The sequence below is a fragment of the Manis javanica genome, chromosome 2, assembly GCF_040802235.1.
Source record: "Manis javanica isolate MJ-LG chromosome 2, MJ_LKY, whole genome shotgun sequence".
Classification (NCBI taxonomy): Eukaryota; Metazoa; Chordata; class Mammalia; order Pholidota; family Manidae; genus Manis; species Manis javanica.
The window spans coordinates 135,217,632-135,242,168 of NC_133157.1; the positions used below are offsets into that span (position 1 = coordinate 135,217,632).

A 24,537-nucleotide genomic window follows, 5' to 3' on the forward strand; every position below is an offset into this window, starting at 1 on the left:
GTCCATTTGCAACTTCTGATAAATGATTTAGGGCAACAATCATGAATGGATGCTAACACCATTAGGAAAAGGCTACCAGGAACATAGCCAATCAATCTTAGCATCACTAAAATCTGGACCACCAGACACTGTGTGCCCTTCTCAGGCCATGACCATGAAGTGTAGAGTGTCCACTGTTAAACAGTATTGCCAAAACCTGAACCTGAATCTAACTGAACTTTTGGACTTCGCTTTCCATTTACAGGAAACATAGGAGCTGAAGGAACAAATTAAATGAAAAGAACAGGAAATAAATCAGGTAAATCCAGAATGTAAGACACTGCACAGGACAAGTGCCCAGGTTTTTTCAAAAGAAGAAAAATTATGGGGGGGATGGGGGAGCTGTTCTAGATGAGACTTCAGAGACACAACAGTGAAATGCCAAGGACCTTGCTTGGATTAAAATCAAAATAATCAAACTTGTCCCATCTTTTCCACCACATTTAACCACAATACTAAAACTGTATACAGTATTTAAAACTTCAGGAGAAATTGAATATGGGATTACTGATAATTTTGTTCAGTTGATAATGGTAGTATAGCTGCCCAAAAAGACAGAACATTCTGGAGACACATATAGAAGTATTTAGAGGTGAAATGATATGGTATCAGGAATTTGTTTTAAATCCAGGCAGCACTGAAAGAGAAAAGAGCTAGTGAGGTCATGAAGCTGGAAAATGCTGACACTTGTTCAGTTTGGGGGTTCACCGACAGCCTTTTTTTTAGCTTTGAAGTATGTTTAAAACTTATCATAAAAATCTTTTTTTTTCCATCAAAGAAAATAAAATTCAGTTGTAAAAGTTGAGTGCAACCACCACTCAACTTTTTTTGGAACAGAGAAGATAACTGCTTATAGAAATAAAATGCATATGGTTCCTTGGATTCTAGACCAGAACGAATGACTTACTTTTTGGCAATCATTTTGAAAGTGGATTGAAATAACTCTTCCATAACATGTTGCTGTTCCCGGCAAAGAATTTCTGTCATCAGCTGCAGTAACATAGGACTCTGAGATAATTCCAATGCATCTAGAAACTAGAAAAAAAGACCTAACAATAATAATGACGGTAATAATTCTGTTGAGTTATTTTTGCTGTGTTCTTAACAATTCTAATAAAAAGCAGAATTATTGCAGAATTTCAGATAATTTACAAATGCTAATAATACTTTTGTCACTCCTGCAGATATTATGAATGCCTGCCATATAATAACATTCATGAACTATTTTGAATTTTGATTCTTTTAAGATTTTGCAGCTGTTTTTCTAATAATTTTCAGAACCTTCTCTTGAAACCCAGGTTCTGGAATTCCGTGACACTGGCCTTCACTGACACTGTGTTTCCTTCCACATTCCAGGAACTCTGTGGGCACTTATTCTGGGGATGTGTTTCTTCTCCACACCATCTTCACTGCACAGCAGACAGTCGATGCCGCAAATCTAATGCTCTCATTTTTAGTCTCCCATTTGCCACCATGAGTCAGTTTGTTCTAGAAAACATCCTCAATTTTATTTTCTGTTCTGTGGAGTGTTTTTAAATTTTGAATTTCTATATTTAATTTCCAAGGGCCCTTATTTGTTTTCTCTCAAGGACTGTCTTCCCTTGCTTCTGAAGCCACTCCCTGCAGCCTCTCTGCTGTGCTCTCACCTCTGCTGGTTTGTTCAGTCCCTTTCCTGTTGGTTTACATCTTTCTCAGGCTGGAAGGTTTCCTTGGATGTTAAGTGATTGTCTGCACTTACGTTAATGCATTTAAGTTAAGAGAAAGTACTTAGAATCTTTGTGAATGCTATAACCATTGGAGACAGATTGCTGGGGAGCAGAATATTCAGATGGTACCAACATGATGTGACACCATCATTACTTAATATTTGCAGAAAAGACACACCATTCAATAAAGAGATGAGGCAGTCACCAGTTTAACCCTGAAATCAAGAACAATGGGACAGTGACACTATTTGCCTTCCGATGTGCTATTTGTTGACAAAAAGATTAGCCTGAATCTCACAACCAAGCTTTAAGCCTAACTCCAGTGTGGAAAAAATACAGAGGAAGAAGGACAAGTAAAAAAAACACATCAAAGAAACAATCAGACAAATAGGGTACACCACCAAAGAGAAGTACTCTGGTTTCTTCCAGAAACTCCGTGTCAGGAAAAATAAGGTCAACTAGTTCTAGATTAAAAGATATTGGAGACATGACAATTTGATGCAATCATCACTATGATCCTGGTTTGAAAAAACCAGATAAATACGGGGACGTTTGGAGGGATGTGACTGTGGAGTACACAATACAAGATATTAGAAGAGTGTTAATTTTCTTTGGAATGATAAAAGAATTGTGCTTTATTCTCAGGACACACAGTCTACAGTATTGTTCGGTGAAGTATCATGAGGTCTGGAATTACCCTGCAAATGTTTCAGACAAAACACACACACATGCACACAGGTAAAGCAAATATGACTAAATGATAGAAGATTGTTATGGATGATTATTTTACTCTTCTTTCAACTTTTCCATATGTTAGAAAACATACTTATAAAAATCATGGGGAGGTGAGACTCTGTATGGATGGGCAGTGTTTGTAAACTGGCCTTTTCATGTGGCTGCTCTGCTTCCTTATGGGATGGTGACTGGGTCCCAGACAAAAGATCCAGAAAAGAGTGAGTCGGGAGGACGCTGTAGGCCTTTTATGGTCAGTCTTTGAAATCATGCAGCATCACTTCGACTGCATTACTTTTGTTATAATTGAGTCTTAAGGCCAACCCACGTCCAAGAGGAGGAAAACCATACCTTTTCTGTCAATGGAAAAGTTTAACTGTAAGAAGAACATGTGGATGGAACCCATTGGTATAGCCATGTTTAGAAAATATAATTTGCCACACCAATACCATATGTTTATCTTTACTCTAGCATTTATTATAGTGTATTTTAATCATCTCCTTCTTCCTTGTTTTCTTATAAGTTCCCTGCAAACAAAGATAGTATCTTCATTGCTTTTGAGTATTCAGACATTAGCCCAAGCCTCAGACCCTCAAGAGTATGGAAGACCACTACCCACGTCCCATGGTCACTCTCTTGTCTCTTTGGTTGTTGAACCCTTGAGTTTTAGGCCTGTATAGGTTCCCCCCACCGCTTTTCTAAAGTTCACCTGACACTTAAGACCTACATTAGTGTTACAGAGACAGGGCATCCCCAAGCTCCTTCCCTGGGTGCCACTCAGCCTTTCAGCATCAAGCCACCAGAGCCATGAACTGTGTCTGTGAGCATCTGTGCTTTATGTAGGATTATCCTGTGCATCTGCTATAAGATGTGTCCTCGGGTATCAGGAAAGCCTAAGAGAGGTTATTTTTTGGATCTGGGAATGTTCAAAAAATTTTCCATATAGTTTCTTCACTTTACACCATTTCAGCTTAGAAAGGTTTCATAGGAACACTATTCTCTGATAGTAGGGAGGGGAATCTGTTTACACTATTGCCCAAAATAACAAATGTTCATAGCCTTGCTCACAGATATATGTGACAAATGGGATAGCAGCAGAATCAATATGTACAAGTCCTAGACTAAGCCCTCAAAGGGAAGGGATGTGTTCTCTACTGCCCTCTCTTCGGTCTCAATGGCTGGAAGGGAACAAGGTGGCAGGGGCTGCAGCAGCCATGCTAGACAAGCCAGAAGCACTCATGGATGATGACAGAGATGATGGTAAAGGGAGAGGGTCCCTGCTGACTGTGGAGCTACCTCACGTCACCAATCTGGAATTGCACAGGGAGATAAATAATCCACCACCCTATTTCAGCCACTGGTATCTTAGGGACCTTCAGCTGTATATTAAATAAATGATAATCACCAAATGTTTCTCAAGTAAACAATACTCAATTGTATTTTAGAAGGTGAACCATATTGGTAATATTCTATTTTTTGGCCCTTTTTGGTAATTATTCTTCAAAACTTCTTTATTATGCATTAAAATATTTCACAATCTAAAAATAGGGGTAAAATGAATTCTAAATGATTCAGATATGCATTAATATTTCCAAAAATACCCAGCTTTCAAAAGAATTAAACTGAATTCTTTAAGCTAGAACACTCCTTTGACTCTTCTTTTCATCAAGAAATGTAACAGAAACTATAACCAATGTCTTAATTTTACCGGGTACTACTGACAACTAACCTTTTTAAGGCAGTCAACGTAATTATTGTACCGCAGAGTTCCTGGGGGAAATTCTTCAGATTTCATGGGGAAGTTAGAACCAATGAGGGCATCAAGGACACGTTTCAGATCCTCCAGATGGCCTCCAGTAAGACTGGTGAAGAACGGAAGAAGAATGACAGCATGACCCTGTGGAGTAACACAGACACATGAAACTGCACCTATCATGGCTTCGCATCTGACAGAACACACAGAAGTACTGCTTTCTAAAGACTGCAATGAAGCAATATGTGGATTCAGTGAGTGACTTCAGAATACCTCCTGGATTACATCAACCAACTTGAGTACAATGATGTATCTTGGCTTCTACTCTAAAGGTCAGTGGGTCAACTCAGGGCTACAAACATGCAAATAAATAAGGGCACTGTATGATGATTCTGTATGGGATTTGTCCACCTACAAATGATTTTAGAAGAATTACACTAGATAAGTTTTATGTGGAAAGATGTACTGAGTAACCTATGGGGTAGTTCACAAATTTTCCTTGCAGAAGTCAGAACTTCACACTGAGCTTGAAGGGACTAGGTTTTGTTTCCTATCCCCCCTGTGTGGCAGGGAAGTTCTCAGACTCCCTCATATTGAGAAATGAGAAACTTGATTAAACACAAAGAGCAGGGAAGTACAAAGACATCCTCATGATCCAGTAAAAAGATGACTTTCATTAAGGCCACACTTTATTAAGTATAAAATCAAATTATAGGACTTTAAAATTACAATATTTATTATGCTCTTGACCCCTAGAAATTATCAAGATACATTGCTATTTATTAACAGAAAAATGATTAAGTAATAGTTTAAATTCTGTCAGTTATATAACAATTCTCTAAAAAGCCAATTTAAATCATACATATGCAAAAACAAATACTAATTCTTCTAAGTATGGTAATCTCATTGTGGTGTACTTATCTTTCAGAGTGACTTCCTAAAAGCATGTACAGATCAGATAACATGATGCCAGAGGCTTCCTTCAAGGTGATGGGTAGAAGTGACTGTAGTATTGAACCAACCATGCCTACAGACAGATAGCTACTGAGGCTGAGTGGTAGGGTACATGGGGGTTTCTTGTGTTAGCCTCTGTTTTTGAATATGTTTGAATTTTTCCATAAAGAAATATAAAACATCATAAATATGCAGATATATAATGTGGGAAAATAATGGAGAATGTAATCTGAAAAAAAATCTTTTTAGCCACTTACCTTTAAATGTAGACCCAACTTCGGATCAGCAAGAAGACAAGTGTATGTTGTAAAGACTTCAGGGAATGTGCTATGATTTGTATTAAAAGATACAGATGAATCAATCTAAAGGGAGGGAAATAAAAACATGACACATTCTGTATTATGCCTCTAATTTCCTTTAACACATCTTTCAAATCATTAATTTCAGAAAAGACCTATAAATTTGTTCTTGGGCTTCAATAGTATTTCAATAATTCTTGCTATGAATTACTTTAAAACTATCTGGGAAGTAATGCTGCACATAGAGGTTCGCAAAAAAGAGATAAGTTAACAGTAATGATAATGAGTAAAAGATAATGATGTAAAATAATGGAAAAAGTACAAAAGTAAGATAATCAGCAACTGTCCAGTCAAAATATAATTGATTTATTTATGAAACCAATGAGGAGAGAATGAAGATGGCAGTGTGAGTAGAGCAGTGGAAATCTCCTCCCAAAACTGTATGTATTTTTGAAAATACAACAAATACAACTAATCCTAAAAGAGAGACCGGAAGACACAGGACAACAGCCAGACCACATCCACACCTGCGAGAACCCAGCGCCTTGTGAAGGGGGTAAGATACAAGCCGCGGCCTGGCGGGAACCAAGCGCCCCTCACCCCAACTCCTGGCAGGAGGAGAGGAGTCGGAGCAGGGAGGGAGAGGGAGCCCAGGACTGCTGAACACCCAGCCCCAGCCATCCACACCACAGTGCAGACACACAGTGCGTGCGTGGGGTGCTGGAAACTAGGGAAACAGGACAGTAAGACCTGTGAGTGGGTCCCCACAACCGGCGTACCTGGGACAAAGAAAAGCGAGTGCTTTTTGAAAGTCTAAAAGGGACAGGGACCCCACAGCTGGATGGAAGTGCCATGGGACACAGCCCAGCAGCGGCGAATCCCGTGGAACTCTGGGCCCCCAAATTCCCGCAGCGCAGCTCAGAGGCCCCTCACCGCGATAAACAGCCTCCCGCCTGTTCCCCCTCTGACGCAGCTCTGCCATATTGGAGCAGCAGCCTGAGGCAGACCATGCCAACAGCAACTGCAGAGCTAAATGAACTCCATAGTGGCCGGGCAAGATCAGAGGCCCCGTCTGCAGGCAGCTGCCCAGCACAAGCTGCTAGAGGCCGCTGTTCTTACAGGACAGGAAGGCCACAAACTGGCAATAAGGGACTTTCTCTTACCGAACACATGCACCAGCTCCCCACATATATATCTATTGCCATGAAAAGGCAGAAGAAAATGATACACACCAAGATCACAGAGGCAAACCCTGAGAATGAGATACACCTAACCAGTCTTCCTGAAAAAGAATTAAAAATAAAGCTCATAACCATGCTGATGGAGCTGCAGAGAAATATGAAAGAGCTACGGGATTATGTTTGGAAGGAGATTACAGAAATGAAACAATCTCTGGAAGGATTTATAAGCAGAATGGATAAGATGCGAGAGGCCATCGATGGAATAGAAACCAGAGAACAGAAACGCATAGAAGCTGACGCAGAGAGAGATAAAAGGATCTCTAGGAATGAAACAATATTAAGAGAACTGTGTGACCAATCCAAAAGGAACAATATCCACATTATAGGGGTACCAGAAGAAGAAGAGAGAAAAAGGAATAGAAAGAGTATTTGAAGAAATAATTGCTGAAAACTTCCCCAAACTGGAGGAGGAAATAATTGATCAGACCATGGAAGTGTACAGAACTCCCAACAGAAAGGACCCAAGGAGGACAACACCAAGACACATAATAATTAAAATGGCAAAGATCAAGGACAAGTACAGAGTTTTAAAGGCAGCTAGAGAGAGTAAAAAGGTCACCTACAAAGGAAAACCCATCAGGCTATCATCAGACTTCGCAACAGAAACATTACAGGCCAGAAGAAAATGGCATGATATATTTAATGCAATGAAAGAGAAGGTCCTTGAACCAAGAATGATGTATCCAGCACGACTATCATTTAAATATGAAGGAGGGATTAAACAATTCCCAGACAAGCAAAAGTTGAGGGAATTTGCCTCCCACAAACCACCTCTACAGGGTATTGTAGAGGGACTGCTCTAGATGGGAGCACTTCTAAAACTAAATAGATGTCACCAGAGAAAATAAAATCACAGCAAAGAAAGCAGACCAACCAAATACTAACTAAAGGCAAAAAATAAAATCAACTACCCACAAAAGCAGTTGAAGGAAGCACAAAAGAGCACAGAATAAAACAACCAACATACAAAAGAAAGGAAGAGGAGGAATAAGAGGGGAGAAGAATAAAGAATCACCAGACAGTGTTTAAAATAGCTCAATAAATGAGTTAAGTTAGACAGTAAGATACTAAAGAAGCTAACCTTGATCCTTTGGCAACCACGAATCTAAAGCCTGCAATGGCAATAAGTACATATCTTTCAATAATCACCCTAAATGTAAATGGACTGAATGCACCAATCAAAAGACACAGAATAGAATGGATAAAAAAGCAAGACCCATCTATATGCTGCTTACAAGAGACTCACCTCAAATGCAAAGACTATAGGAACAAAGAAAGACTGAAGGAATAAAACAGCAGCAGAATCATAGAACCTAAGAATGGACTAACAGTTACCAAAGGGAAAGGGACTGTGGAGGATGGGTGGGAAGGGAGGGATAAGGGTGGGGAAAAAGAAAGGGGGCATTACAATTAGCATGTATAATGTGGGGTGGGGGGGATGGGGAGGGCTGTGTAACACAAAGACAAGTAGTAATTCTACAGCACTACAGCATCTTACTACGCTGATGGACAATTACTCTAATGGAGTTTGTGGGGGGGATTTGGTGAAGGGGGGACCCTAGTAAACATAATATTCTTCATGTAATTGTAGATTAATGACAACAAAATAAATTAATTAATTAATTTAAAAAAAAAGAAAGAAAGAAACCAATGAGCTTTTCAAGAAAACTCCATCACGTTTTTAAATAGTCCAAAACAACTGCATTTTTAAGGTCTCTCAAAATACCTGCAAAATTTTTGCCAGTAAGGTCAGCACTGCCATCTTACTTTCAGGAGCAGAATCCTTGGCCCACCATGAATCACACTTCCTCCAGTTCTGCAGAACTGTAGTCACAAGTTTCAGGCCTTGATGTTTCTGACTGCCACGATCTCTGAAGCTCTGATCTAACATACCATTCAAAACGGTGCTCACCTGAAACAATGGTGTAATGAATGAAGGAAAAGTCTTATTAAGACTGACACATACATAACAAAATTTACTCTCATTTCATATCTGTTCTTGGAAAATGAAGATGCCATTTCCACAATAGCTGTTTAATTTACAACACCTCAAATTTGAGAACAGCACCTGCACATGTGAATTTTTCCATTTAAGCATAAGGCAGAAATCACGCTCACCCTGCTATCTCCTCTTTCCTTAGCTGGGGGCATTCCTGAAGGGAGGAGGAATTTGCTCTCCTCTGTTACCATCACCACCACATGGTTAGATTAATATTCACTGTTCCTCTCATTAGGACAATGTAAACAATTTTCACAGATGATCCAAGTTGTACACTACCCACACATTTCCTTTCTTGCACATTTTCATCTCCCTGTCCGCTTTCTTTGCTATTTTTAACGTGTCTATCATTATTTGTCATCAAACTCTCCCAAATTAATTAAATCTCCTCAGGATATCTGAACACATGAGGAAGTCTGCTGGCTCGGGCTCTGTAGTGGCAGTGACTGCCACCCTCGGGACTCCCTCAACACCCTCCAGGGGCCCGTCCACTTCTCTGAGTACAAGCCAAGTTCCAGACCCAGGACATCCCTCCTCCTTGGCTGATTATCCTATTTCAGTCAAGTATTTCCTCCAGCAGCTTCCTGATGAGGTGCACAGGAGATAGAGCCCTTTGAGATCTGGCAAATCTGAAACACTTGTTTTCACCCCTCACACATAATTGATAATCTGGCTGGACTCAGAACTCTGGGTTGGAAATCTTATTTCCTGAATTGTGAAAGAAAGCTTTCACTTAACTTCCCTGTATTTAAGAATATATCCTTACACCACTGAAATATAAAGGATCATGAGACACTACTATGAACAATGACATGCCAGCAAATTGGATGACCTAGAAAAAACAGTAATTCCTAAAAGCACATATCCTACCAAGACTGAATCATGAAGAAACAGAAATCTTGAATAGTCCAATTACCAGTAAGGAGACTGAATCAGTAATCAAAAACTTCCAACAATGAAAAGTCCAAGACCAGAAGGCTTCATGGGTGAATTCAAACAAACATTTAAAGAACTAATACCAATCCTTCTCAACTCTTCCAAAAAACGGAGAGGGGTGAACACTTTCAAACTCATTTTACAAGGCCAACATTACCCTGATACCAAAACCAGACAAAGACACTACAAGAAAATTACAGACCAATATCCCTGATGAATAGATGTAAAAATCTTCAATAAAGTATTAGCAAATCAAATTCAACACTATGTTAAAATGATCAGACACCATGATCAAGTGTGATTTATTCCAGGGATGCAAAAATGGTTCAATAATGCAAATCCCAGATTCGATGCAATCCCTATCAAAATACCATGAGCATTCTTCAACAAACTAGAACAAGTAGTTCTAAAATTCATATGGAACCACAAACGACCAAGAATAGTCAAGAGAAAGAAGAATAAAGCAGGGGGGATTATGCTCTTCAACTTCAAGCTCTATTACAAAGCCACAGTAATCAAGACAATTTGGTACTGGCACAAGAAAAGACCCATAGACCAAAGGAATAGAATAGAGAGCCCAGATATAAACCCAAACATATATGGCCAATTAATATATGATAAATGTGTCATGGATATACAATGGGGAATGACAGCCTCTTCAACAACTCGTGCTGGCAAAACTGGACAGCTACATGCAAGAGAATGAAACTGTCTAACTCCAAACACAAAAGTAAACTCAAAACAGATCAAAGACATGAATGTAAGTCATGAAACCATAAAATTCTTAGAAGAAAACATAGGCAAAATTCTCTTTAATATAAACATGAGCAACTGTTTTCTGAACACATCTCAGGAAAGGGAAACAAAAGCAAAAATGAACACATGGAACTACATCAAACTAAAAAGCTTCTGTACAGCAAAGGACACCATCAGCATAACAAAAAGTCATCCTACAGTATGGGAGAATATATTCATAAACAACATATCTGACAAGGGGTTAACATCCAAAATATATAAAGAACTCACATGCCTCAACACCCAAAAAGCAAATAACCCAATTAAAAAATGGGCGGAGGATCTGAACAGACACTTCTCCAAAGAAATTCAGATGGCCAACAGGCACATGAAAAGATGCTCTACACCACTAATTATTAGGGAAATGCAAATTAAAACCACAATGAGATATCACCTCACACCAGTTAGGATGGCCAATATCCAAAAGGCAAGGAACGAGGATGCTGACGAGGATGCGGAGAAAGGGGAACCCTCCTACACTGCTGGTGGGAATGTAAATCCGTTCAACCATTGTGGAAAGCAATACAGATTTGGAGAACTGACACTAAGCTTGAGAGATAAAAGTACAAAACAGAATTCTCATTAGTAGAATAACAAAATGTTTCTGTTATGGTACAAAGGATTTCAAACTTTACTACACTGCTAAAAGAAGTACTTGTGTTACAATTTGGTACTGGCACAAGAACAGACCCATAGACCAATGGAACAGACTACAGAGCCCTGATAGAAACCCAACCATATATGGTCAATTAATACATGATAAAGGAGCCATGGACATACAATGGGGAAATGACAGTCTCTTCAACAGCTGGTGTTGGCAAAACTGGACAGCTACATGCAAGAGAATAAAACTGGATTATTTTTTAACCCCATACACAAAAGTAAACTTGAAATGGATTAAAGACTTGAATGTAAGTCTTGAAACCATACCCATCTCCTTGAGAAAGAAACAAAAGCAAGAATAAACTCATGGGACTACATCAAACTAAAAAGTTTTTGTAAGGCAAAGGACACCATCAACAAAACCAAAAGGCATCCTACAGTATGGGAGAATATATTTGTAAATGACATTCTGACAAGGGGTTAACATCCAAGATATATAAAGAACTTACACACCTCAATACCCAGAAAGCAAATAAACAGATTAACAAATGTGCAGAGGATATGAAGAGACAGTTCTCCAAAGAAGAAATTCAGATGGCCAACAGACACAGGAAAAGATGCTCCACATCACTAATTATCAGGGAAATGCAAATTAAAACCACAATGAGATATCGCCTCACACCAGTAAGGATGGCCAGCATCGAAAAGACTAAGAACAACAAATGCTGGTGAGGATGCAGAGAAAGGGGAACCCTCCTACACTGCAGGTGGGAATGTAAGGTAGTGCAACCATTGTGGAAAGCAGTGTGAAGGTTCCTCAAAAAACTAAAAAAAGAAGTATCATTTGACACGGGAATCCCACTCCTTGGAATATACCCAAAGAATACAACTTCTCAGATTCAAAAAAACATATGCACCCCTATGTTTATCACAGCACTTTTTACAATAGCCAAGATATGGAAGCAACCTAAGTGTCCATCTGTAGATGAATGGATAAAGAAGATGTGGTACATATACACAATGGAATACTATTCGGCCATAAGAAAGAAACAAATCCTACCATTTGCAACAACATGGATGGAGCTGGAGGACATTATGCTCAGTGAAATAAGCCAGGTAGAGAATGTCAAATGCCAAATGATTTCCCTCATTTGTGAAGTATAACAATGAAGCAAAACTGAAGGAACAAAATGGCAGCAGACTCAGACTTCAAGAATGAACTAGTAGTTACCAAAGGGGAGGGGTGTTGGGGGAGGGGTAGGGGAGGGTAGATGGGGAGGGAGGGAGAAGGGGATTGAGGGGTTTTATTATGTTTAGTACACATGGTGTGGGGGATCACAGGGAGAACAGTGTAGCACAGAGAAGGGACATAGTGGATCTCTGGCGACTTGCTGCACTGATGGACAGTGCCTGCATTGGGGTATGGGTGGGGACTTGATAATATGGGTAAATGTAGTAACCACATTGTTTTTTCATATGAAACCCTCATAAGAGTGTATATCAATCACACCTTAACAAAAAATTTTTAAAAAAAGAAGTACTTGTGTTATAGACTGAATGTACTGTTAATTTCTACTAAAGGTTGTTCTTACAAAAAAAAAAAAAAAAAAAAGGAAAAGGTTTCCTTACCCTCAGCTATGCCCAAGGCCCCTGTCCAGATATATTTATCCTTTCTAGAGCATTAGCCACCTGCAGTCTCCTCAAGTGGGTAAGGACCAGTCCCTGACGATGGGTGAGGCCAGGTCGCCTGACAGAGACCCAACTAACTACGCCACCCCCACTGGGCCTCCCTCACACCCGGCTCTCTACACTTCAGGAGTCAGGGCCTGCATCACCCACCCCTCTCTCAGTTCTGCAGCACACTGGCCGCCTGTCTTCCCCTGCTCTGGCACACTGTGGCTTTGGAGTCCAAAGTCTGTTACCACCTGTCCTTTTGCTTTCCACATTCCAAAATGTTCTCTCTCCTGTCTTTTCTCCTGTCTCTGTGTCCTTTAAAACTGTGCTTTTGTTAAAAACCCTGTTTCTGTCATTTTAGAAGGATTTGAGGAAAAGGTGTAGGTAAATGCATATGGTTTCCAGTCATCATCTTCGTCATAAATCTGAATGGTTTAAAAGCTCAAAATGTTGTATTTCCTCAGTGTCACGGATCTAATACAATTTTATTTCTAACTTTAAAAAATACAAATTCCTAGTGCAATCTACCATAAAATATTCCCTTGTAATAGACAACAAACACTGTTTAGAATAAAAACTTAACTCAGTAGGAAATTATGTACCCTCCCTTGAAATGGTTATTCCAACAGTTAACAGTTTCTGACTGTCTAGAGACCAAATTAAATTTCAGAAGTTTCTAAGTTTAGCAAACCAAAGCCAACTACATACTAAATACTGGTCTCCACAGGTTCAATGTGAGGGGCCAAGATGGCTACAGAAGGAACATGCAGGAAATGATGACTCAGCACAGAGACCATCAAAGAACCGTGACTACAAGAAGGGCTACTGGAGCACACAGGACCAGCTTGGCTGGAGGAAGAGCAAAGGCAGGCTTGGACCTCAGGGCAGGTTTATGAGCTCCAATGCCCAGTCTGGATAAAAGTCAACATCCTTCCTATACAACTGTGCCTTGTAATATAGGCCTAGAGATTTTAAGGGAGTGAAAGACTAGAAAAAACAACCAGTGTTTCAACATCCATTAACTATTATTAATCAAGTGTTTTTAAACATTGGTAAGAGTTTTAAACCACCCAGAAAGAAATCATGAAAGATATCAGGAATATGGCAATCTTTTTATAAGCATTATATAAGAAAATATTCTTCATCATTAAATTTCATTACCATTTTGGGATTGTCCACAGATGATTTCATGAGCCCCAGTACAGCAAGATCTACATTTTTCAACAGTTCTGCATTGATTGTTTCCGAGAACAAGCTGTAAAAATACCCTCCATGGGAGAAGCTGACGATGGTGCTCTGGGCCCCTCCTGACGGCACAGACAGCACAGCCGTACCCAGGAGCAGATTCACCAGGTGCTCGCACTGCGGGGACAAGAACAAGGTGATGACCCGAACGTGCCTTCCTGTTAGGGAGACTCCACGGGCAGCTGCTAGCTTTGAAGGGGGAACATTGCACAGCAGGGTCTAAGAGCCTGGTGTTCAGGCCTGGGTTCCAGTTTGAAATGCACGTATTTCAATAAGCCTCCATTTCTTTGGCTTCATTCCCTGACTTTTCCCGAATTTCCAGAAAATCTGTTGCTGCTTTGAGCGGAGAGTCAAGAAAGGGTATTTTTAGACAATTTAAATATGTAATTGTTTACATTAAGTGAACAGGGGGCCAAGAAGAGGTCTGTGTTCCAGGAGAAGGGAAGGTGGGTGGGCTAGTGTGCACACGCATGATTGGCTGGCCGACCTCAGCTCCCACGAGACTGCTGGAGGCCAGCCCAGCACAGTTCAGACCCATCAGAACACTTTCTGTGGAGCCTCTGGAGTCACCTTCCAGGTGCTCCCCTGATTCAGCTATCTGAAGAATTACCAAGGACAGGGGAAGATGAGGCCACTGTATCAACACAGTCAACCTCAGTTTAAGAAGAATGTATTCTATTTATTTCATTAGAAAAAGAAGACCTTTCAGAAAGACAGTTGTAAATCAACTAAAGAAGTACTCATGCAACTAAGAACTTACCCAACTAAATGTCTACTTCTAGAGACAAGTTGCAAATGAGTTATACATTTACATCTTTAGGATAGCATAGCATGTGGCTGCTTTTCCTACCAGTCCTCCACAAGCAAAGGCCAACTCCAGAAGTCCACTGGCCAAGTGCTTACAGCTGGGGTCTAGTAAAGGCAGACACTGTCGTTCATCTCCAGGTGCAATGCTTTTATAAACCAGGGAAAGAAGTTTTGTGCCAAAAGAATGATGCTGATCTGCAGACTAAAATAAAGCCAACAATAAAATGTCCAGCAATAAGTTATTTTACGGAACAGTACAATTTCACACCTTTTTTAAATTAAAAAATCCTTGTTAGCTAACACTGAAAATTGCCTTCCAATGGTCAGGATGATTTCCACTCAGCTTTGCTCTTTATGCTGTATTTTTCATTTATGCTGCCTAGCTACAGAGGCACAAAGTAGTTAGTCCCTACAATTCTTTAGAAGACTGCTGGAAATACTCAAATGACCTTTATTTTATTTTCATTTGTATTTATAATTTCACTTTCAATTTCATTTTATACTTAATAAATTTTTATATTTGCTTTCATATTTATATTCTAGATAACACCCACATGTCTAGAGCAAGTACTTCTGTACTTTCTATTTCAGCATGCTCCATACATAAAGACTGTTTAAGAAAGAATATAAATATATAGGCTAACTAGCATAATAAAGCTAACAGAAATGTAAAAACAAATGGGCTATGGTTACCTGAGATGGTAATAGAACATGTAAAAAGCCAGCTCTTTGAAGGTGTTTACAAGCTGACACAACAGAGGCCAGCTTGGCCCTGTTCATGTAAGCATCCGAGCCATACAGGTCAACAGCACAGAGCTCCTCAATGCTGGTCATGAGAGAAACAAGAAAACTAGATGAGTGCTGACTTCACCAAAAAAATTCATCAAGATACACTAAAAAATGTGGATTCTATTAGAAATATATTTATAATGTTTTATATATTGTACAATAATTTATATGTTGGCATTCAAATTCACTACATGACCCTGGAAAGCAAACACAGGTTAACACCAAACAAGGGCCCGCACACACACCAGCCATGTAACCAACACAGGGCCAAGTACAGCCAAGGCTTGCTTACCCTAAGGTATAAGGAAGACATTGGCTAAATAGATGATTTTCAAACAATGTGTGGGATCCTCTACACCAAACTCCCCATGGATGAGATCCTTTACTTGGGGCAATGGGGCTGTAGCAGCCACACACACACAGCAACTTTAAAGCTATGACGACACAGGCCCTGAGCAAGACCAAATGCCCACCTCTCTGCTGTTATTTTCTCCTTGAGGTGAGTCTCCAGGATGTCTCTGTATGGGGACCTCTGCAGTGCTTGCATCAGGCTCACACAGATGCCAGGAAGGTGATCCATAACTGCAATGTCACCAATATTGAAACCTATGCTCGAGGGCTCACACAGGGTTTTCACCAAGACTTTCATGAGGTTTGTGTTACATAAATCCTTCCCAAGAAACTGTAAAAGATGGTTTGAGTAAAAAACACACCTAATAGTCAGCATTTAGATTTTCACTGGAGTACAAGATCCATGAAGTTGGGAATTTTTGCCTAGCTAGGCCAGAAGTTAATAAACTTTCTCTGTAAAAGGTAAGACAGTAAGTATTTTAGGCTCTGTGGGCCATATGGTTTCTGCTGCAACTACCTAACTAATTGCCACAATAGTGTGAAGTGACCATGGATGACACGTAAAAACGGGCCTGAATGTATCTCAAAAAAGCCTTCTTTACAACGGCAGGAGGCAAGTGGATTCAGCCTGCAGACTGCAGTTCTCCAGCCCCTGATCAGGGCAGTGCTGTCTCCAGAGGACAGGGCCTGGCATACAGTAGGCACTTAGTATATATTAACTGATGGACCAGCTGGGGTTTCTTTATCTAATAATTCTCACAGATACATTTACAAATATTTGCTACTGCCATGTTTCCTAATGCAGATCTTTGATCATAGAATAAAAAGCAATATTCAATAAAACATTTAGAAAGACTATTATGTATTTTATTCACACAATGAGAATCTGAAGTACATGCAAAGTTTTATTATTTCAAGAACAGGTAACAGCTACAGCAATAGAAAGTTCTAAGAAAGCTAAAGTCACCTTTAATAGGTACTTCATAAGTATTTTTCCAGTGCCAAGTACTGACCTGAAATTAACAGAGCAGCAGGAGTGACCCTACCTTCCAGGCTTCTGGGCAGGTGCTGAGCAGTGTCGTGGTGAATTCCATGATGCGGACCACAACTGTGCACTTGCTGTAATTATACCTCTCTCTCTCTTGTGGGCTGGGTTTGGTACCTGTTGCCCCAGTGCCGAAGCACTTTTCTGCTGCTGAAATGTCATGCATAGCTATGCTTCCTAAAAAAAAAGCCACTGCTTTCCAAAGTGAGGACTGTGGTTCAGCACCTAGAAAAAAATTACACTAAAATATTAACATATGCTTCCTTCTAACTGCATTCAAATTAACGTGTAATTCCTTCTTTAATTACAAGCATGACAGACTTTAAGCCAAAATTCAAAACTTTCCAAAAAAAATTAAAATTTGATAAAAGCTGAACAAAATGGCAATCATTTCTTCTTTTCAAAATTTATACCACACAAACAGAATTCAACTGTAGACTCAATAGAGTAAGAACACACCTGTGGAAGGTGAGGTCTGCTTCTCCAACACTACTTGTGGGAATATAAATTAATGTGATTTTTCTAAAGGGAAATCTGGCAAATCATACCAAAAGCTTTAAAAATTGTGCATGCCAATTTCTATCAAATGTTAAAAACCTCAAATGCTTTGATCCAGCAATACAATTTTATCCTACTGAAATAATGGCAGAATTACAAAGATGTTTTTATAAAGATGTTTGTTTCAGTGCTGCTTTTAACAGTGAAAAACAGAAACAACCTAAATGTTCTTCGAAGAGGAAACAGAGAAACAAATTATGGCAGTGGTCTTTAAACAGGTGTCGTATATAGGCACTGGGTATTTTATGGGCTCGATTTCAGATCAACTCCTAAGGGGACTTTTTCATAAAGTGCATGTGTCTGACAATGTCACTGAGCCGTTTCTCCTTCCTATCCCCACCCTTTCATGATCACCCTTGTCCTGCTTAGCAGAAGACAGACATGACATTCTCTTCTCCTCAACCCTATTATGTTCTCCCAGGCATAAGGACCTTAGGAGCAACAAACAAAGGGGTCATTTAAAATAGCAGTGTGTGTGTTGCAAAAGTAAATATAATGACTGAATAAGAAATTCTTTTATAAGTCTGATGGTTTCCAATTCTTTATTTTCATAAAATGTAAGTAAAGTTAATCAAACTGCCAACTGATAGACTGTTAAAAATAATTTTGTTGATTGGCCACTGTGGACTCAAAAGAATTGAGAAAAATATATTAAGAATTACATTCTTAAACACCAAATAGCCTTGATTCCTACAGACCATGGGCTATATGACACATTCCAACCACAGGTACATCCAATGTGAAAAAATGTGCACTTTAGAATTACTCATATATGGCACTTGTTTATGTGAACTAGTTTTTGTTAGTACTAAATTAAACAGAATTCTAACCATATAATTTTACTTTGTGTATAATTATTTTTTATTATTATTTATCAAAGTTTTTATTTTATTTGTTGTGGTGTTAGTAATAAATGTAATGTGCCCTAATAACAAAGTAATGACAACTCAGCACAAAAGAAACCTTTAAATACACAGACGACCCTTTTGTTGCAAAGACACTGGGAGGGTTATAAGTAAAAACATTAGCATAAAAGCCTAATACTTTAGGATAAAGAAATGTGGGGGTGGGAGGATGGAATGGTGATAATAATTCTGGGACTTTGCAAAATTTCCAGTAAAGAAAATTATTTTAAAGCTGACACGTTGAATATAAAACTACTGTAGTAATTAGGTTCCCACTGAATAAATTTTTCAAGGAATGTTAGGTTTTATATTAAATGTCAATATTTACAACACACTAGAAATGGTAACTTTTTCAATTATTTAAAGCTATAAGGAAAAATTTTTTGTCATATTTGAAAGAAGGTAGTGTTTTTAATATCTCCCTCCCCACAGACGGTAAATGAAGTTATAGACCACAATTAAAATACATTTACATTACACTATTAGTAATATGTGATAATTTAAATTAGATCAAGCTATATGTACTTAACATAAAAAGATGTCCAATATGTTGTTTCTTTTTGAAAAGCAAATTACAATAAGCCATGCATATGATTCCATCAACTAAGAAATAAAAATTAAAAAACATCTATACATTAAATAGACAAGGTTTACAAAAGCAAACACAAAACTATTATACTGTTTATCACTGGAAAATGTGATTGGAGAGAAGGTTTTGCATATTTCCTATGCTTTTTTCCTTGTTTACAATTTTTCAAAATGAGGATATATGAGATCTTGAAACAACAAAGGTACTACATGTAAGTGAACAACTACTATTGCTATTTTTAAAGTTTCACAACTTTTTTGGCCTTTCCTCTGAGACTCTTATGCTAGAATCATGCAGAATCTCATGCTAGAGTCTGACTTCCTCAGAACGGTATCATATCTGTTTCCTGAAGCCTAGCATGTGTGTGTGCACCCACATTACACACTTCTCACTATGCCTGGCTCTACTATGCCTCGCTCTACCATTCCTCAAGCTAGAAGGAAAGTAACCTGGTTCCTTTCTCCCAAATTCCCATGATGTGGACTTCACCCCTGACAGAATGAGAGAGCGGTAGTTCCTTTAGTTAGCCACCACCTCCACACTGGAGTGGATGCTGTCTACATTAAAAATCACTTAAATAGCAGAATATGTTCTGAGTAGCAAAATCTGAGGTTCAGCCCATGAGACAGAGGATTCGGGAAATCCAGAAGACTAAAATATGCCTGCTCAGAGAACCTCAAAGCAGAGGCACCTCTGTCAGCTGACAGTCCTCCAGATGCTCTATCCTTGGAGAGATGTACCTCCTGCTACCTAGGTCACTAGAAGGACGAAGCTGCCTATCGCCTTCTCCCCAGCATAGGCGAGGGAGCACATAAAACATTCCACCTTGCAATGTGCCCTCTGCAAATCACCTGTTATTACCATACAGTAATAAAAACACCTTAGGAAAGGAAAATGTGAGAAAAATAAAGATATGCTACCCAGAAACATGGACTGAGATCATGCAGCCTCATGTTAGGAAGAACTCTTTTATTATGCTACATGAACATGAAACCCCCAAAAGGCTGTTTTATGAACAGGTCATCAAGAACCTGTGAACAGGGCAGTAAAGAAGTTAGACTTTGGGCAGGATTTTGCAGCCTCAGCTGTGTCATCTCAGTTATACACCAGCCTCAGCGAGATTAAACAGGAATGCAGGTCAAGCACATGGCCCAGTAGCAAACAACGGATACCTGTTACCTGCTATTTTGAGACAGCAGCAAACTGTCTACCAAAAGCCCTTCTGATTTCTTCCTCAGAATGACTCCAGGGAGCTAGCCAATACTAACTTGGAAGTGAGCTCTACCTACCCAGGATGTCGGGCACTTCAAGAGTTTTCTCCTGGATGAATGTGTTGTAGCATTCCAAAGCCGCTACCAGCATGTCCATCCACTGCACGGCAGCTCTGAGGATGAATGGCCCTTGCAAGTGGAAAAGAGTTGGCTGAGCAAGGATGCCTGATGACCGATCTGGACCTTTTCCTCCCCCCTCAAATGTGTTTATGAGAAAGGAAATATCTTCCTTCTTGATAACATCTTTCAGCCATAAAGAAGGGGATTTGTTGCCTTAAAAAGACAAGAGATTAAAACACATACATATAACTTGCATATAATTAAAAATTATTTAATTTGATCACTGTGCCTAATTAAAAATAGCATGCCCCAATAATAAAAAACAAAAATTAAAACTCTGATGTTAAAAAATGTAATCACACTAGAACAAAACTAGCAAAATAACAGTATTTCAAGTATAGTTTTCCCCAAAAGCCCCACTTAAACTACCTACCCACAGTAGTACAATTTCAAAATGATACTGGATAATCCTTTTTTTTTAAACAACAGCACTCACAAATTGTTTTAATATAATTACTGACAAGAAAGGATTTCCATCAAAAGCCATTCTCTTCAGATTCTTTAAACATAATAAAAATAGTTGGATACTATTTGAATAGCTATGAACTTCACACCTTTTCCCTTCCCTTTTTTCTTCTTTTTTTCATTATAATTGGAATAAAGTATTATATTGGTTTTCAGGTGTATAACAGTGATTCAACGATTATATACAAAATGTTCACCATGACAAGTGTAGTTGTCATCTGTCATCACACAAAGTTATTACAATATTATTGACTACTTCCCTATGCTGTACTCTCACCCCCATGGCTATTTTATAACTGGAAGTTTGTGCCTTTTTTCCCCTTCACTTACTTCACCTGTTCCACCATGCCCCATCCCCTCTGTAAACCACCAGTTTGTGCTCTGTGTTTATGTGACTATTTATCGTTGTTGTTTGTTTTTTCTAGATTCTACATATAAGTGAAATTCCTTTTTTCATGAAAATTATTAGTTTTTAAGTTATAATTTAAGGAATAAACATAAAAGGAGCACTGTGACTGTCAACTTTATATCTTGACTGTGTTGCCTCCCAGCTGTGTGGAATCGACCTCTCTTGTCTCAGTTTCCTTCTGGACGAGCATCAGAACAGTATCTAACTTGAGGTTGTTACAGAGATTAAATGAACTGAAGTGGTTAATTTAACATTTGAAAAAGTGCTTAGAACAGCACCAGCCACACAGTAAGTGCAGTGTTTATTAAGTAGAAGAGTGAAACGATCTGCTTTTTACAAGTTATTTTTCTTTAGGTATTAATCATTTTCTAAAATAAAGAAAAAATAATTAAACTATATTTTGTATACTCTGAAATCAGTGGCTCTGAAAAGGTCAAATCATTCTGACTCCCCTGAAATTAGAAAAGAATCCCAAGTGTCAAAAAATACCTATCATAAGCTATCTGAGTAAAAGATTTAATATCATGTTTTCAGGGTTTGTTTTAGAAAGAAATATTAAACATTCCATTATTTTCATTAAAAACAGACAAGGAAAAAAATGAGTGAAAATAATGAGATATTTAAACTCTACATCAAGAGTTAGCTGAGGTAGCTGAGAGTAACAGAAGAGTAAGTGCAGAAAGAATGGACGCAGGAAGATCCAGAAAGACCAAGGCAGGGGCGGAAGAGGTCTCGAGCAGGAGAGCACATTCGCGGAGCTGGCTCTCTGTCCTCCATCCACAGGCCTCCCCTTTGCCGAGTCTCCGCACCCCCAAGTCCGCAGTGGAGGGGCACACCGCACGCATCATGTCCAGCTGACCTGCGTGCTGATGTGGACGGCAACCCCACTGCACAGTGCACCCCTTCAGGATGCAGGGCCTCTGGTCTAAAGAGATGCTTAACACTGAATCTAAAAGATCAGTGGGGGAAGGTGCCGTGGAAAGGGGCGGGTGCCGCTGGAGCACAGAGGAGGTGGGTCAAGGGAGCTCGTTAATTTACATACACCACATGTTCGTAGCAGGGCAAGGTTCACCTCCTATTTGGCATCCTTTGTTTAACAAAAACAGTTCTAAGAGTCAGTGCTCCATTTATTTCATTGAAAATACACACTATCCCTGTTGCTGGCAATTGAAAAGAGCAATAGAAATTACTGGAGTCAGTCAGGTTGACATCACTGGGAATTGTGGGCAGGAGACCCAGAGACCCTCAGCGAGGCAGGTCTGCCAACAAGCTGTTCTACCTATGGAAGGGGCCTCAGTTTCCCTAAAAATAAGAAAAATATGCCCTGCCTCTCCACCCCTTTATCCTTCAGTGACTTTACAGGACTGGTTGAGAATGATTTAGCACAGAAGAACACTTTGTTAACTAAAAGCAGTAAGCAAATATAAAATACTAATAACATATTTTAAACAATTCTTTAAATTAAAAATCCAAATATGCTTGAACCCACTATATACCTAAAATTCCAATAAAGTAGTAAATATAGACTACATATGTATATACCATATATAACAAATATACATACCATATATAACATATACAATTCTAATATATACTAAATATATAGTATATAACATCACATATTTCATAGTATAACAAAATGGAGACTCCTTCTGAGTTTAGAATTACATGAAGTAACGTTTGCCTCTTATCCCGTGAAGAACAAGCCCAAAAGTAGTAGTCCTCTACTGTTCTAACGAGAACTGGCTCTCTCTCATCACCAGTGGTGCCCAGACTGCCTGGCACAGCACGTCTCAGGTCTGGACTAGCGCACTGTGCACTTCAAAGGGGCAGCCACAGCCTAGGTCTGTTGTGAGGCATGGCTTCCCCACACCTAATCTCACAACAGACTTACTGGAGAAAACAGAACAATACTTTTATCCCTAAGAAATTAAGTATTTTCAAGTCTGTAAGTTAATAGTTTAGTGCAATAACTACTGAAAAGCACAGGCTCACTGCTTTTCCTTTAATACCACAATGACCTGAGATCTTTCAGAGGAGTTCAGCAATTTCTTATTAATTACATGTTAAGATAAAACAACTTAATTATTTCAATAACTATTAATAAGATTTCTAAATCTTAATTGAACCTCTTGTTAACAACTACAATGGTCATCCAACTCTTGCTTATTTTTTTTTTAATGGGATAGAAAAGCAAAACTGTAGTGGGATAGAGGAAGACACAGGCTAATTATAAATTCACTTCCTTTGGATAATTTAACTAATATCAAAATAGCATTTTCTTCTTTCCTTCTATTAATCTTTGAGAAATGTACAGCCATAATTTATCCCTTGTTATACAAATGATCTGTAATTACTGAATATGCTTATTTTTTGTATTTATTAGAAACATTGTTACAATCACCTAAGTCATAGAAAGATCACATTTTACTTAAGTGCACATCTCTTATCTATTGATAAAAGCAAAATCCATCATTTATAGGAAATAAAGATCACAATACCTGGCAATAGAGGAACAAATCTGTAAAAGAGTTCTATGGATTTGTGTCGACATTCTGTCTGGGGCCTCCCACAATGGGCTAAAAGCCAATGGACCACATCCAGTAAACACAGTGATACCGCAGGTGGAAATCCTCTATATGAAGACAACACACTGTATTTAACACACACCCCAACATTTTACATTTAGCTGACCCAAGAGTCTGAAAATCATACTCAATTTTGCCACACTGGTACATGTAGAAACCCCATTAAAAGGCATTCCATTTACTTTTCATGTATTATCATTAGACTACAACAAAATGTCACAAGTTAAATAGGTCTTAAATGTTGCTCACCTTTTTTTTTTTTAATTCAGGGAAAAATTAAAAAGCATTTTTAAAAGAATAGCAGCAAGGAGTCGCATGTTCCCTTCTCAATGTACCTTATAACAAAAGGGAGTTTAAGATCTTAAACAACGCTTCTCAAATTGTGGTCCCTGACCAGGAGCATCAGTATTATCTGTTAACTTGGCAGAAATGGAAATTCTCACCCCACCCCAGACTACTAAATCAGATTCTGAGGGCAGGGCCCAGCAACCTGTGTTGTAACTAGACTTGCGAGTAATTCCAATTAATGCTTAAGCTTGAGAACCAACGCTCTAAAGAGATGTCACAAGTAAATGGTAGAATTTGGAAGAATCAATTTTTAAGCAACAGAGGATATTAATATCCAGTCTATATGGGCCAATGCTTCTACAGAATGGCAGTCACC

At 38.9% G+C, this 24,537-nt stretch overlaps 1 protein-coding gene across 4 annotated transcripts in view; it reads right to left on the reverse strand.

Moving 5' to 3' along the window:
- The window catches only part of PRKDC (protein kinase, DNA-activated, catalytic subunit), a 219,990-nt gene that overhangs the window by 121,714 nt on the left and 73,739 nt on the right, over window positions 1-24,537 (reverse strand). For all 4 annotated transcript variants that reach the window (XR_012128154.1, XR_012128155.1, XM_073229489.1 and 1 more), the window contains 11 exons: window positions 23,787-23,920; window positions 20,310-20,564; window positions 16,970-17,193; window positions 16,046-16,254; window positions 15,477-15,609; window positions 14,827-14,985; window positions 13,893-14,093; window positions 8,451-8,636; window positions 5,442-5,546; window positions 4,207-4,374; window positions 947-1,074 (listed from right to left, as the gene is read on the reverse strand). Coding sequence is in view for 2 of the 4 variants with exons in the window: in XM_073229489.1 (XP_073085590.1) it covers window positions 947-1,074; window positions 4,207-4,374; window positions 5,442-5,546; window positions 8,451-8,636; window positions 13,893-14,093; window positions 14,827-14,985; window positions 15,477-15,609; window positions 16,046-16,254; window positions 16,970-17,193; window positions 20,310-20,564; window positions 23,787-23,920 (1,902 nt within the window). In the remaining 2 variants the exon portion in view is untranslated. The remainder of the gene's footprint in view (window positions 1-946; window positions 1,075-4,206; window positions 4,375-5,441; window positions 5,547-8,450; window positions 8,637-13,892; window positions 14,094-14,826; window positions 14,986-15,476; window positions 15,610-16,045; window positions 16,255-16,969; window positions 17,194-20,309; window positions 20,565-23,786; window positions 23,921-24,537) is intronic.